A 15429-nucleotide genomic window follows, 5' to 3' on the forward strand; every position below is an offset into this window, starting at 1 on the left:
TGGAGGATGTCGTCGTGTGTTGTTGGGAATGGCACAGAGCACAGGACAGGTAGGATGCCCATGTGAGACGCCCGATAAGGCGATCAGTCTAAGAGCACGCCAGGAGGGAGAAGGCGACTGATTTCAAACTGATTCCCATACCCCCCTCCCTCCCCTTAATCCACACCCCCTTAAACACAACCCTACACACCATGTCACTGCCTCCTCATCCCCTTAGCCTTTCGTTACGTGAGCCAAGCTGTGCTTTCCATTTGTTATCGGCTTCATCCACCTATCACAGCAACTTTTTATCTTACATTTAGCTACTATCATTAGGTGCTTTCCCTTTGCCGCAAGGTCTCCACGCTCTTCGGTAACCGTCCTTTAACCTATTATAACCCCGATGTCGCTGCTGAGACTTCGCTCTCTGAATGGTCGCTCTTCCCTGACAACAGCTCACGTTCGCTCATCTTCCATCTTGCCACACAAGTTGGACGTTTCCAACAATCCTCAGTTTTAATCCAACCGTGCTCCCACCTGCAACTCCCCATCAACTTCAGTTACACACACTCCTTTTCCCAAGTTTCTGTTTCTGTAGCTCAGAAGAGCAATAATTAGGATAACTTCATTTTGGCTACAAAGCCAAACTACAGTACCAACCTCTGCCATTGCTCCCGGCAAGGAACACCAGGTAAATGCAGGTGGAGTTTTGGGCAGAAACGGATGGTAAAGCTTAGGTAAGAGGGCGGCTGGCATGTTTGGGTTTGTTCCCCACATCTGAGCAGGGCTGTAGCCTAGGGCTCACATTCTGATCTTGCTTGTACTGGTGGAATTCAGATGCAGCAATGCTGATTCATTGGCCTCTGGGGTTTAAAAGGTACTTTCAGTTCTTTAATCAAAGGCTGTGGCTAATGAGAATTGTGCAGGATCTGGAAATGCCAAGCAGTGCAGGGAAATGCACATCTACAAGGAAGGGTGAAGGCATAACAACCTTCCTCTGTACTTGTTTAGCAATTTCTTATCAGCGTATCTGGAAGCGCACTATAAAGGTGGGTAAATAACCATCTGCCTCTGCAGATCAGCAGCCCGGGGCGCAGACGGTGATACGGCTTGCCTGAGGCCAGCCAGCAGCTCAGTGGCAGAGGCAGGTGATGGAGACTCTGTCTCTCTGTATCTTTTTGTCTCCTTTTCAGATTCTGACCCATTTCTCGACCTCAGGAATGAATGTAAAGTATGTTGTAAGTACACATATTTTTATTCTAATAACATAATTGGTACAAGTTACATCAAGGCGTTACGTAGGTCTGCTGTTACTTCAAAGATAGACTACTTGGCTTGGTACGTTCCTGGACATTACTGTTAGTTATTTTACAGCATCATAAATACAAAAACTTTATAAATCAGAGAAGGCCTAAGCCTTAAAATGTACAGTGAGTACTTAAGATGCATGATCTGGTGCAGTGAAGGCACAGCATCTGCAGTAATGCCCAAGCACTCAGCTCCAAGACCAGTCAGACCCTGGGAACTTTATGTTTCTGGCGAGTATGCTCATTAGTGAGATAAGAAAAACCATTGCTGCAGGGTTCCATCATTTCCTTGCATAGCCATTTGCTGTTTGTAACACGGACCTAGCGCTGAACTGCTGCCATGAGAAGCTACAGGCTGCCTAACAGAGACCAAAAAAAAGCTAGAACAATAGTTTGGACTTAAGAAGCCAAGGAAACACCCATGAAGCAATCAGTTTAACTTGATTTCCTAGGGGAAAAGGCTTGTGAGGAGAGATTTGCAATACAAGGGAATGATGCCGATGAATGTTTTGGATGTGATTTACCCCACCTGACTTTAAATGCTCAAAAGTTAGCTTTCTTAATCAAAATTAGTCAGTCTGGTCTCTTGCATAATCAACAGATCCTAAGATATATGAGCTAATTGCCATCTGCAAGTTCCTATTTCATCTGATCGCTTGAGAGGTGACTAGCTTAGACTTAACTAGCTCTTAGGCCATCATGTTGGTTGAGAAGAACTCCCCCTGCCAAGCATCCAGGGCAGCTAGAAAAGATGAAGGAACAACATCTGGGAGAGGGAGATGCACTGAGTTACCTAATTGATTTGGAGCTGTAATTCACATGGCACTCGACCAAGTACCCCAATGGGCTGAGTCTCCTGCTGGATGCTCTCCCTTCAGGTAAGATCCATGGTACATCGTGCCCAGTGCCTGGTCTTGACAATGGTCAATGTCTTTCACGCCAAAAAACTTGAAACCCTCAAGTGACACAGTGCAGAATGATCTGCTCACAGAGCAGAAGTCTTCTTCTAATCCCTGTCAATCAGTAGTTGGCATTTTCTCTGAAACATGATTTCTAGTCCATAGATGTTGAGAATTCATGGGCATGCTGTGGCTCTTCCTAAACTGTGGAAAGGTTCGGTTTTATCCCAGCTCTCTCAGTCTGGGTTATGGTAAGGCAATTAGTTACAGTTGCTGTGCATTCAGTCCCCTTATCCTTAAAAACGGCTATTCATTACGTTTACTGGATATTTCCTTAATTGTGGAAAAGACAAATAAAAGCACATGATTTACATTCTCTTAAATAAGTAGACTAGTGCCAGCTCTCCACACAGAGCCATGTGCAGTGCTGCAATCCAGAGTGTGGGATTTGATTTCCTTCTCACTAACGTGATGGAAGAGATCGAGTTGGCTTGTCTAACATGAGATTCTGTCTTCAATACAGTTCTAACTAGGTTTTTCTTCAAATGTTTTCTCTGAGCCTTCCTTCTCCCACATATTAAAGGCTTTTCCCTTGAACGCTGTGGCGCTTTCTTCACAGTCTAGCTGATTTGGCAGGGTCTGTAGGTTACAGCTGAGGGGTCACATTAACATTGGTGGTAAACCACTCGCTTTGTAGCGAGGGTACAGTTTCCATCACTCAGGCTGGTAGTTCCCCCTTGTCTTCCACAAACCTCTCGGTGCCCACAGAGACAGACATCTTCTCTAATTCACTGGCAAAGCATCACGGAGCAGCAGTGCCCACATGGGATATGCCCCAAGATGTCCAAGTGACGCACAGGCAAGCTCACATGAGGTCCAACAGCTCTAGCAAGGATCTGCACAAGTGTCTCCGTGGTCAAAAGCCTAGGTAAACTCTGAAGAGATGACATACCCAAAAGGAAAAGAGAATATAGCAGCAGCAACAGGAAACAAGGCTGAGAAGCACAACAGGAAAACAGACTTAGACTGTCCTCCAGTTTGGAAACAGGAGATCCCACCTGGAGGTCCCAAAGGCAGGCAGGAGTCATTGCACCAAGTATGGTACTTCCAAAAAAAGTATAAAGCCATTGCTCCGACACCTTGCTGTCTAAACTGGCTGCAAGGCAGTTAAGTTTTCTTTTGGCCAGCCTAAGTGAGAATAGGTGCAGGACCTCCATGCTCCTTTCTTTGCATTGTGTAGTGAGGTCAGTGAAGAAAGTCTTTTCCAGCAACAGTTGAAAAAAAACTAAGCTGGGTCCTTATGGAGGTCTCAAAAGCAGCTGTTCTTCGAGCACAGCCTGTGACTCGGGTAACATTGCTGGTGTTTCCCCAGTGCCAGGCAGATGAGCTTCTGTTCTGCTGGGATGAAGGATACTTTGAATTCTCCCTTACTCTGTGTCAGATCCTTGGTTAGATGGAGGAATGTGCCAGGGCTGAGCCTCAAACAGCAGAGATGCTAGATGAAAGAGAAATAATGTAAGAATCAGACAGATTAATTTAGTCAGAAAACTCAGATTCTAAACGTATTTAGGTACTCGGCCAATCCTTGGCATTTTGGTAGTATTTAATACCTCAAATACCTTTACAAATCTGGATTGAATGGAAAGACCGTTTCCCTTCATCCTCTCATTATAGAGGAAATAATCATCAATCAAAACATCTTTACTTTTCCTGCACACCTTTCTGACAATCTGCAAACATACCCTGCTAAATCCCAGCTGGAGCGCTATCTAAAGTTGGTAAATGTACCTTGGGAAAAGCCTGGCAGAGATCACAAAGGTCCAGGAGAGGTCACTGTAGGGATTAAGATAGGATTTGTCTCTCTCTGATACAAAAAAATACATAGTTTTGCCTTGCAAATTGCCCCTAATCCAAATGCAATCCCTGAGGGATAATTTAGCTTGGTAGTTTTTATACTACAGCAATGGTGTTTGTAGGTAGCTTGCTTCCCCACTCTCCCTAGCACTTCCCTCGTGCACAGTTTTAAAATTTCTTATCGTGTAGAAGACAGTGAATGCAGCAGAGCTCAGACAGGTCGCTGCACGTCCCTGCATGTGCCTTTATCTTCCACCCAGATGGACTCGTTAATAATCACTGGGTGGGCACTTCCCTGCAGGAGCTGCCCTTACTCCATCCCCCACTTTCTCTTTGAGGACACTAAACGGCACCTCTACAGCAGTTGAAGGTTGGTTCACAGAAGTTAAAAGACTGAAACACCTTCTTCCCATTCCCAGCGCCTCCCGGGTGGCAGCAGTCGGAGCAGAGTGCCACATTCCTGGGAGGCCACAACACTGCTGCCAGACCAGAGGAATTCCCTTGATTGACTGGAACAACCAATAACGCAGCCAAGGCGTACGACCTTCCTAAGGCTCTGTAACGCTCTAGCCTGATCTTCATGCTTTCCTCTCTTGGCTTTTATGGCCAGGATGCCTTTATGTACTGCTTCCTACATGAAGTAGTCTTCATGTGTTTTCCTTGGGCCTCATCGTACTCATTCCAGTGCTTTCCCCTATGTATCATCCTTCGTCTGTGTTTAGATCCTTTCTTTCATCTCCCACAGAAGGAGTTGCGGTCACTCATTTGCACTGTGGGTCCTCCTTGTGGGGGTTAGCCTATGGACCTGCTAAAACCGCTAGATGCTAGGGAGATCCAAAGGAATGTTGGAGATCTCCACGTGCTCCATTATCTCCCTTTCTAGATCAGATCATCATTAATTACTGGATAGTCACTGCCCTGTAGGAGCTCCCCTCACTCTACGCCTGTGATCTCTTTGAAAATCCTAACAGTATGACATCAGAAGCCTCTTCTCCTTTGTTCACTCCAGGTTCTTTATCCACTACCCTTCTTGCACTCTAAAAAATCATCAGGGGTCACAGACTGCAATCCTTACATTGACAACCCACTAACTAATAGGACTGTCACCAAAATCTACACAAATGATGTGTGCTTCTGAAAGATACTAGAAGACTTTCCCAGGAGGCTGCAGGCACTGAGGACCTTCAGAGATGCTGGGTGTATCAAGAGGTGAGGTCATCCTGAATAGCTGCCCAAGTCAACCCTAGACTGAAATGGCATAAAATTGTTTTTGATGGTGTCAGTCTGCCTCCTTATTTTTGGAAGGCATTCACAGATCAGCTGCTTTCTCAGCTGTTGTCTCCCTGGAGTTGATTGCTTTGTCCTGTAATTTGCTGAATGCTCTGATTCCAGCCCAACCATACCAGCTCCTCCTGGCATCTATCCAGGACCCGGCAGAGTCCGTGGACTTTGGACTGAGCCTGCTGTCACTTCTGATTTAAGATCTCTTGCTCAGCCATTGAGTATTAGTGAGTAAAACCCATGTGAAGCCCATGCCAGTCTTCAATACCGAGATGACAGTCGTGACAGACAGGTGGATCTAGCAAGTGCTAGATGTGACGTCTTTGGCCATATGTTTTCTTTTGACGCAGCAAATCACTGTCATCTGGATTCCCACCTTCCCTTCCACAATGACTGCCTTCTTCGCCTACAAAAATGTACTGCCAGCACCGTCTCCTTCCCTCTGTGCACTAAATTTGGATATTGGCAATCTCTACAATAGCCGCCACGTGGGACGTGGCAGCATACTCACATGGAGACCTGGTGTTTGTCCTTGTGAAGTCTTTCCTTCCTCTTTCACGTGGCTTTGGCACTGGAGCTCGAACAGGTGCTGGTCGTATCCCAGCATTCCACTGGGAGCTCTGGGCCAGGGCTTTTGCCGCTGCTTTGGGGGGCAGGTTCCCGGTTGACTGGTGAGTGGCCCAGCTGGGACGAACTGGTGGTTTTGGAACAGACTCAAGATCTGCAGAAAGTGATAGCTAGGAAGAGAAGGCAGAAAGTATCACATCATCCCAACAGCTTCAGAGGGACCGAAAACATTGGAGTCCACTGAGAACTTTTATAAATTCTATACATTCTATATACATTCTATGTACATTCTAGAAATTATATTCCTAAATTTTATCCCTAAATTATATTCCTAAATGATGCAAACATAATCTGCATTATTTTCATTGAGCTGTGCTCTGGTATGAGTTTACCTTAAGGACGAAAGGACCCAATTAGAAATTGATGCTAGTAAAGCCAAACGCACATTAATTGATTCTCCACATCAATTCATATGTTAATGCACAAATTCTCCCCCGTGCATATGGCTGTGACTGATCCCAGTCTTGCTTGCTGTTTGAAGTCTCGCAGTGTAAAGGATTAAGTTTATTTTAGCATACTGTTCAATGAGCATTTTACTAAACAGTATAAAAATAAGCAAAAAAAACCCAACTTAGCAACACAGTGATTGTTTATTCCTTGAGAAGGATCCCAAATATTCAAAAAGCACAGGTTCTGCAGACAAACAGCTTTGGCTTTTTTTAACTGATACAAATTATTTGGTAAGAATAGTGAACAAACATTAACAAACCCAAACATTTACATAGGAACTCATTAAAAAGCAATATGGGTAGATAGTCTTATGTGAAACTAGTGTCCATAGTAAAATGGTTGTGCAGAAAAGTCAATGCTGTTCCGTAATTCCTGCCCGCTTGTTTCCCCCTTCCATTATTTGAATTGGCAGCAGTGGCAGATATATGGTGCTTCGTGCCTAATTGTCTAGTTAAAAATAAGCAATCCGGCAACTGCCGAATCAACCTAAAGAAAGGCCAGTGATTATACAACTGCCGAAAGTGGTCCAGGATCTTAGCAGTACTTGATGTGTGACAGAGATGGTGTGATAAAAGCAGCTGCAGTTTCTCTGTCCTAGGGAGAAAAGCCCGATATCACAGAAGCAGTAGTAGCTGCAGCACAGATCTGACTATTCCTTGCTTTTCAGCTCCTGTGTTGGTTGGTGGTTCAGTTTTAGAGCTCAAAGGGACAGATAGGCAGAGACTATTAGAGCCAGGCTATGCCTTTAAAATTAGAGTGACATATATAAGCTGAGTTTGAATATGCAAACATTATACTGAGTTATTTTCACTTTCAGGAGTGGTCCCATGAAGCTCAACAGGATTTCTTGTATGAATAAATAAAATTCAAAATAAGGTTTGCAGAATATAGGTGGTATAAATATACACTGGACAGTACCGTGTCTCAGTGCTAAGAGCCCTGGATCTTCATGTGGGCTATACCCACCCAGTACCTAAACGCAATCCATACTTAAAACATCAATTCCCTGTCAATATGTCATAGGAAAATTTATTCCTGACTTCAAATGCTGCAATCTTATTACCTTAGGATATAGGCAGTGGGGCAAGAATGACTGATGCTGTCAAAAAGATGTTATTTAGTAAGTACTAAAAATAAGCCAGTAATTCAAGAACAGCTGTGAGGGTGGAGCAGTCTCAAACAGAAACAAGCAGACAGCCTGAAAGGCAAAACCAGCCCCTAATTGCTGACATTGCAGTCATTTGCAAAGCTGTCAAAAGCATCAATCAAATTTTACCTTCCTAATAAAGTGTCTGGGAATTTTGACATTTGGGCACGAGGCTGCCTATTCTGCTGAGACGCTGCAGAAGACTCCTCACTGGAAGTCCTCAAGGACTTGTGTAAAGGACACTGATGTGGCAGCAGGGATGCTGCGAAGGGACCTGGAGGGCCAGAGCTCAGAAATCACAGCAGGGCAGCGCAGCTCCATGTCGGAGTGAACAGGAGGGATGATAAAGTGGCCCAAAACAGAGATCAGTTTCCATGCCCAGCCCAGTAAAAGCTTGGACAAGTCACCGAACTCGTTGCGTTCTTCACTTTTCTTTATATAAATATAGGGACAGTAGCTGCTGAAGGCAATGTGAGCATCAAGGTGGGATAGACAAGCCATAAAGCCTTGAGCCAGCAAAGTGCTTAAAGAGCTGGTTAACACTGGAACTAAACATATTCTTAGAGTAAAGCATTTCCCTGGATAAAGATCGAGCTGGAGTTCCCTCCCCGCTGTAGAGACATGGGGGTTGCATGCACATTCATAAGAAAGAATGTGGCCCTTCATTCAGAGACCTAATTAACTTAATTTATTGTAATTTACTATTTATTGTAATTTAGCTAATTTACTTTAATTTATTCTAAATTAAGTGTGAGCCTGGTCACATTTTATGCTACTGTTTCCATGATTACTAATAAATTCCAAAACCTCACAGGTTTACTAGGAGAACTGATTCACCACATGCAAATGTGGAGCCAGTGGATGTAATTCCAGGACTCAGGTCATCACCTTAATTATGTGTTTCTTCTATTTTGGTGTGCTGTTGTTCAGCCTCCTGAGCTTGGAGCTCCATATAATAGCCTTTTTCACATCTTCATTGTTGGCTGTAATATACTTTATTCTCACCTACTTTCTGCACTTGGATCATTGATCTATTTAAGAGCTTCATTTTAATTTGACTTGATGTTTGCTTGCTTGGGGCACTTATTCTTTCATAATAGTCTGTTCTTCTTCTAAGGATTTACCAAAAGATTTGAGCATTAAGCCTCTTTATTTGGACTTGATTAAATAAGAGTCTTTTCACAGGTCTTCATTTCAACAAGGTTTCCCAATGCTACCTTAATAATGAATGGAAATTAATTCTGGATTATTCCTACGTTATATATTCGTTACGTATATATTCTTTTTCTGTGCATCGGCCTACCATAACCTAACCTTTATTGTCATGTAGTTTTGTCGTCATTAATGGCCAGCATAACAGCAGGCTAATGCATCAGAGAATAAGAAACACAGCTCCTCTACTGAGATTTGGACGACTCTAAACTCAAGAGAAATGCAAGCCTGTTTTCAATGTAAAGGTCTAGGAAAGAGTGACACGGCAGCACAGGCTACCTCAGATTTTTGACACGAATAGAAGCCAGTGCTAGCAAGATTGCATAGGACAAAGGCATGGAGCTCTGCTCTGGGCTGGTGTCACCAAGGTGTAACCCCATGGCTTTGAGGACGCTTACCCCAGGGTTAGGCTGTCCTAACTCCCTAGGAGGGATTATCCAAGGGAGGATGGTGGACCTGTCAGGCCTTGGCAGCAGGCAGTGGCTTTAAGACTGTTCCCAGGGCTTTTTGTGGTGTGAGAATTCAGTACCCACTAACTCTGCGCGCTCCCTCAGACATCTGTCTGCGAGCATTTTGTGTCAGCTAAATGCTTTCTGGTGACTATTTGCTACAGGAATAATAATAATGTCCCTTTTAAACTGTGAGCAGCCAACAGAAGGTGACAGACGTACATGCTGTACTGCTGCAATTTGTAGGAAAAACTCAGTTCACTGACGTTGTGCAGAAGGGTTTGGACTTCACAGTGGGAGTCAGACTAGGTGCTTGTGCCTTCCTGACTGGAGGTTGCAGGTTAAGTAACTTCAAAGAACACATAACTTTCCTAAAATCTGGGGAAAGAAAATCAAATTCCCCTCTTTTTACCCTGGACTAAGATTCTTTCACTGCTGGACTGACAATAAAACAGCTTTAAATTTGAAACGGGAAGCGGTGGTGGAATGGAACCGTGTAAAGGCGCCCTGATCTACGGGCTACAGAGGAAGCCATTGGAGAATGGAAATTGTAAGGCACGGGCTGAATAACTTTAATTACATTTTCCATTCTTTAACACTGACTGAATCTATTTCCTTGCGAACAGGCTGTATTTGGGTCAGGAGAATGCCTCCCAATCTCGGGAGACAATGCCTCTCTTTTATGTAAACCTTCTTTAGCTCAACTCACATGCGTTCCCTGGCTTTCATCACTTAGGAAACACGCTTCCAGGTCCGCAAAACCCCCCGATACGCTTGTGAGCACGTCCTTCTTCTGGCAGTTATTTGTTGCCATATCTACAAAAGCTTAGACTCATGATGCTTTCTGGAAGCCTGACTTCCCTAGACTCCTTTCATGTGAGGATGCCCTATTTTACCAGAGATGAGCACAATGAATCCTCAGTATTAAGACCTTGGGGCTGCTTGCTCAGGCTCAGCGCAGCGACAGAGAATAAACTAACATCAAACTGCAGCGATCAAAAGTCACGAGCACAGAAATTAAGCTTTGGGAAGAGCTGCAAGTGTCGGAAGAGAATCGATCCAGTGCTTTGTAAAGCATGGAAATTGACTGTCGGGATCCTGTGCAGTAAGCAACGTGAGGGAGGAGCAGATAACAAGGTCACTGTCTACACACAGACAATTGCCGTCCTTTTCCCACCGAAGGCAGATGGACTATGTCTAGGCTGCAGTGAGAGATTGCCCCCGGAGCAGCCAGACGTGGGGTGCTTTGTGTCCTCCTCCTGCCCATGGATCTCCCTGGGGGATAGGCAGCAAACGTGCCTGGCAGCCTATTTCTTGTAGCAGGAGCAAAGCTTCACAGTTAACAAAGTTAAGGAAAAGCTCTGCGCTAAAATGTTCCTGGGTGTACCTGCCGCTGGGCCTCAGTTGATATAATTACAAGCCGGTGATACTTGCCAGTGATTTTGCCTTCGGGAGCTTATTAGATCCATGACCCGCTCTCTTTTTTTTCTCAGCTGCCTGCCGGCTAAGGTCCGGGGTCTCCCCTCCTCCTTTCTTTCTCCTGCAGAGTAGAACAGAACGGTATTAACAAGTGCTATGGAGTTGGTTCCCTGGGGTTGAGAAAAAGAAAATCCCTTATGATATTGCCACCCGAAAAGACATGGTTTAAGATAATACATTTTATCTTGCACCTGGGGCAGACCAAGAGCGCACAATCAGATATCGTGGCTCAGAGGAGGGTGGTAACTTGCTATTTTTTAAGTTATGATAACTTTATAGCACTCAAACGCATGCCCTTAGCTCAAGACTTACTGATTTAAGCTAAATCCACATAACATGTTACATCAGCTGAGGGGAATTCACAGAAAGGCAAGTTTAGCTACAGCAGTTTGAGAGTTTTTAGTGAAGTCCATGTAACTTGTAACATAAATAAGGCTAGGGGACTGCCCCTCCGACAAGTTAGTTATTCATTGGTTTTATAGCCAAATAATTCTTCTTGTATACGCATATGTATACAAATTTATAAATTTATATGCAGCTATTATTAAAGTCAATACAATTAACTGGCAGAACAGGAATATTCCAGACTGTGAAAATTAAGTGAAGTACACTGGAATATGGCCAGTTGTCACATTTTTCCAGTATCGGGAGTAAAATCCATACTACGAGGAAGCTTCTTCAGAACTCGGGCAGGTTCTTAAATGCATTTGCTCTGAAGGTGTTCATTCCCCTTTCACATTCAAATTCTGCAATACAGAATTAGTGAATTTAAAGCAGCAACTATGTGTGCCCTCTGAGGGCGTCTCGCAGCTCCATCAGCAGTGTCTCTGGGCTCTTGGAAGGCATGCTAAAAAGCACAGTATGAATACAAAATCATGAATATAAAGGGAGGAAACAGACTCTAAAGGCAACATTTATCTTATAAAGAAACAGAGCCACACCACATAACACACGCATCCTCAAAACAGCCAACACCAGCACGTATCTGGTATTTGCTTGTCCCAGACCAGCTGCAGATCAAGAACCATAAAGACAAATCAGACATTATTTCATATAGCAAATTGAGGAGAACTGCCGTCTGTTTATAAACACTTCACTAACAGTCAAGTGAGAAAATTCAATCCAAAATATTATTATTATTATGGGGAATGAACTGGTCACCTTGGTGGACTTGGCAGTGTTAGGTTAACAGTTGGACTCAATCATTTTAAAGGTCTTTTCCAACCTAAATGATTCTATGATTCTCTGATCTTTAAATAGAATACAGACCTGGCCTTGTGGTCCTAAATTAAGTTATTAACCTCTACTGCTGTATTCTAGTGTCCATGCTCATGGTGTCAGAGCATCCCCCCGCAGCAGGTTACCACCATGGTCTCACTTCAAGGTCAGGAAGATGTAAGCAGTGAGGATGAGTTTCTCAAGGCTGTAAAGGAACAGGGCATCGGAGCCGAGATGAGGACAGCAGGTCTCTCACTCCCCATGCTGAACTCGGTGTTTCTCACCCCGCTTTCCTCCCTTAAGGAACGTTTTTCATTCCCACAAGCCTAACAGGCGGAGAGTACTGGGCTGGCTATTCAGCAACATGAAAAGCAAGAGACGAGCGTTAGGATTCGGCAGGACAGCGAAACACCATGCCCTTCTCACGCAAGCAAGCCCCTTTTTGTCAGAAACTGGGCCCAGGCTGCTGACAGAACAATTACTGAAAGTAATTATTTTCTCGTTGGGTAAACACTCCAGTACAATATGCAACTGTTTGTAGAGCCGGCCTATGTCCATAAATTATCTAACTGAATTAGTCTGGCTTCCAGAAGCCTGAGCTGGTTGGGGCGGGGGTGAAGGAGCTTGCATTTTGGCTGAGCTGTTGTCATGAGAAGTAGCAGGGCTCTTTCTTGAGGCACAAGGACACAATCTTGGCGGGGGTCCAGCGCTAGGCTAGAATCGGAATTCATTATTCATGATAAAGTGGGAGGCAAATCTTTTGATTTATTGGCAACAAGCAGCACAAACACCAGATGCCTTCCAGCAGAACTGTACATGCATGGACTGAAAGGAACGCCCCTCCTGGTCCTTTTTAGGCAGACCAGAGTCCCAGAGAAAATTTGCTAACTTGGTTCCACACTTTAGATAAAAACCTTTCACTTCACCTTTGCAATATTGCTTTGTACCCAAAGAGACAAATCCATCCTTGCTGGTCTCTGTTTTGTTTGTATATACACAAAAAGCTACCTGGACAATTCAAGCAGAAAACAAACCAGACCTACCAGAAATCATCCTTATGATAAATTGCACACATACAAGCAGCAACACCGAAAGTCACAGCTATAATTCTACCGAGGGATTTTGGTAACCCCTTCCAGGCAATTTGTAATTCAACCCCTGTCGGTATCTCTTCTCTATCGCCTCACCACTCCCTCGACTATGCATCTGATCATTGCTATTCTTAATTTCACCGCTCAGTGACTATGAAGCTTTTCCCACACTCTTCCATCTAAACCAAATAATCTCTCAGTGAACAAATTCAGGGATCTCTGTCCCATCTCCTTCATGCTGCAGTGATGTTTATCACTGAGGCTCTTGGGTGCCATTCAGTTTTTATAGTACAAGTTCATGCCTTTCTGAGCAAGCAGCAAAAAAATCCATCAGTAAAAAACCCAGTCAAGTCTCAATTATCATCCAGATTGCAAATTAACACCATTCCGCCATTTTGGGGGGCACGACCCAGCTGTGGCGCAGTGTTATGGTTCTTCTCCCCATTGGCACGAAGCACCAACGCTGTCCAGGCAAAACCCTCGCCCAGTTGCTCTATAGAAATCTGTTTGTTTGTTTTTCAAAGGTAAATACCCAATTACAGTCTTATAGCCCGAAGTGTATGTTTTGTGTTACCTCTTTTAGGACTCCCTTCGTCTCTGCCCCCCTGCATAACTGAGAAGTGACTGTAGCTTGTTATGCTGCCCACGTTTCACTTTTTTTGGCTAAGCAAGGATAAGTTCTCTGCTAGGAATTCACAGCAGTGTAGTTTTGATACTGCTGTGGAAGGGAGCATGTAGCTAATGACTCCTCTCAAAAGGCCAACAAAGAATCAGATGACAACTCTGCCATTTAAATGACAATATTTCAGCTGCAGTGTGGAGATCCTGTTACGATGAACAGGAGAGTTCTTACCTCTCTTTGAACCAGAAAGCAAGTGTAGAGTGAGGTCCAGCTCAGAGGAGATGTTAGCCAGGTCCAAGAGCTAGGAAAATATTTTTTTTTGTTGTTACCTCTTAAATTCTGCAAAATTTAACCTGACATTAGGCAGATTAACGTTGATTCAAAGAAGTAGCCAGTGACTAGTCTCACACATTGCTTTGATGATGGCGTCAGGTATTCCTTTGATGTAATCTTGTTTATTCACAAAGAATTTTCTACAAGTCCGGTTTTCCTCAGCACAGCAGAACTCAAATGGAAAAAGCGGTTTGTTGGCTCACAGCTTTCCACTCAACCTGCTGGCCTACAAGTGCTCTGTCTGGTCCTTCTCTCTCAGCCATCACTTTGGCTTTCTGCTGCTTTCCTGCAAGTTCTGCTGCATCTTTTCGCACACGCTCGTGACCTCAAGAAAATACTCGTTCCTCTCTATATGCATTCAGACTGCAGCAAACCCCATTTCCTCTCCCAGACTACCTTTGCAAAACCCTGTATTTAGGGAAATCACTCCTATTGTTTTAGGAATCTCATTTTACATAGGTGTCATTGCTTCTGACATTCATTTTACATGAAGAGTGGTTGTTACGCCCTTGAGCTCCAAGAATTCATCTAATCTGAAGAATAACTATACCTAACACAGCCTGGGGGGTCAGCGATTTTTATCTTGGTTCTCTGTTCTACTTTACAACCCTTTACACTGGTCAGGCAGGGTCTGCCTGAGCCTGTAGCCTGCACCGAGGTAGATCATCTTGCATAGCATTCATATGAGACTCCTAGCTCAACCGACTAGACACTGGCAGTTGGCTGCCCTTCCTCAGCTGTCCAAAAAAATGCTTGGCATCGCAGCAGGGCACTCTGACCGCTCTGCCGTTGTGCAACCTACGCCTGCCCAAGCCACCCGTCAGCTGCCGTTGCCACCTCCACCAAAAGCCGGCACTTGAGGAACACTCGAGCGCGGAAGGGGGTCTCTCACCGCTCCCGCTGCCGACACGGAGCCCGGCAAAGCGCTGAAGACCCGATCCCTATAGGCAGCTTTTGCCTAGAGGCAAAAGATGGAGGACGCAATAGAGAGCCTTAGGGGGAGGACTTCTGGGACGGGGCTGCAGAGGGGACGCTGTCAGCAACGTGTCCACAGAAAAGAAGCACCAGAATATCATTATGTGAGTGGGAAGCTGGGTCAGCACCTGAAACGGCACACCTGCGTTGCTGAATAATCATTACAGATGAGACTACACACTAGCAATTACTTTCAGCTTAAGTGATATTAAAGGGAGATCCTTGATAAACAAGTGAATCTCACAGAATTCATTTCTCTCCTTGCAATAATCCTCTATAATTACGGATAAGTGCCAGATTTGCTAGAACATTCGGCATTAAAATATTCTCCATTGCACAAATGGATACAGGCTCAAATCTCACTTAGGAGAAGAAAACAGTCAGTGTGCTTACTGTATCATTAGCAACTCAGAATCATTTGCATCTGGTTGTCAGCTGCATCTACAGCTCACTGCTGGAACAAGCGACTTTTAAACTCTTCAAACAAGGCTTGTCCCACTTTTGAC

The 15429-nt window shown here is 44.4% G+C and overlaps 1 protein-coding gene across 3 annotated transcripts in view; it reads right to left on the reverse strand.

Annotated features, from left to right (window-relative positions):
• Positions 1–1218: 1218 nt before the first annotated feature.
• The window catches only part of FBXO16 (F-box protein 16), a 41490-nt gene continuing 27279 nt past the window's right edge, over positions 1219–15429 (reverse strand). For all 3 annotated transcript variants that reach the window (XM_030037871.1, XM_030037869.1, XM_030037870.1), the window contains 3 exons: positions 10640–10745; positions 5832–6057; positions 1219–3680 (listed from right to left, as the gene is read on the reverse strand). In XM_030037871.1, coding sequence (XP_029893731.1) covers positions 3613–3680; positions 5832–6057; positions 10640–10745 — 400 coding nt within the window. In that variant the 3' untranslated portion in view covers positions 1219–3612. The remainder of the gene's footprint in view (positions 3681–5831; positions 6058–10639; positions 10746–15429) is intronic.

The sequence above is a fragment of the Aquila chrysaetos genome, chromosome 15 (genome assembly GCF_900496995.4).
Source record: "Aquila chrysaetos chrysaetos chromosome 15, bAquChr1.4, whole genome shotgun sequence".
NCBI classification, from domain to species: domain Eukaryota; kingdom Metazoa; phylum Chordata; class Aves; order Accipitriformes; family Accipitridae; genus Aquila; species Aquila chrysaetos.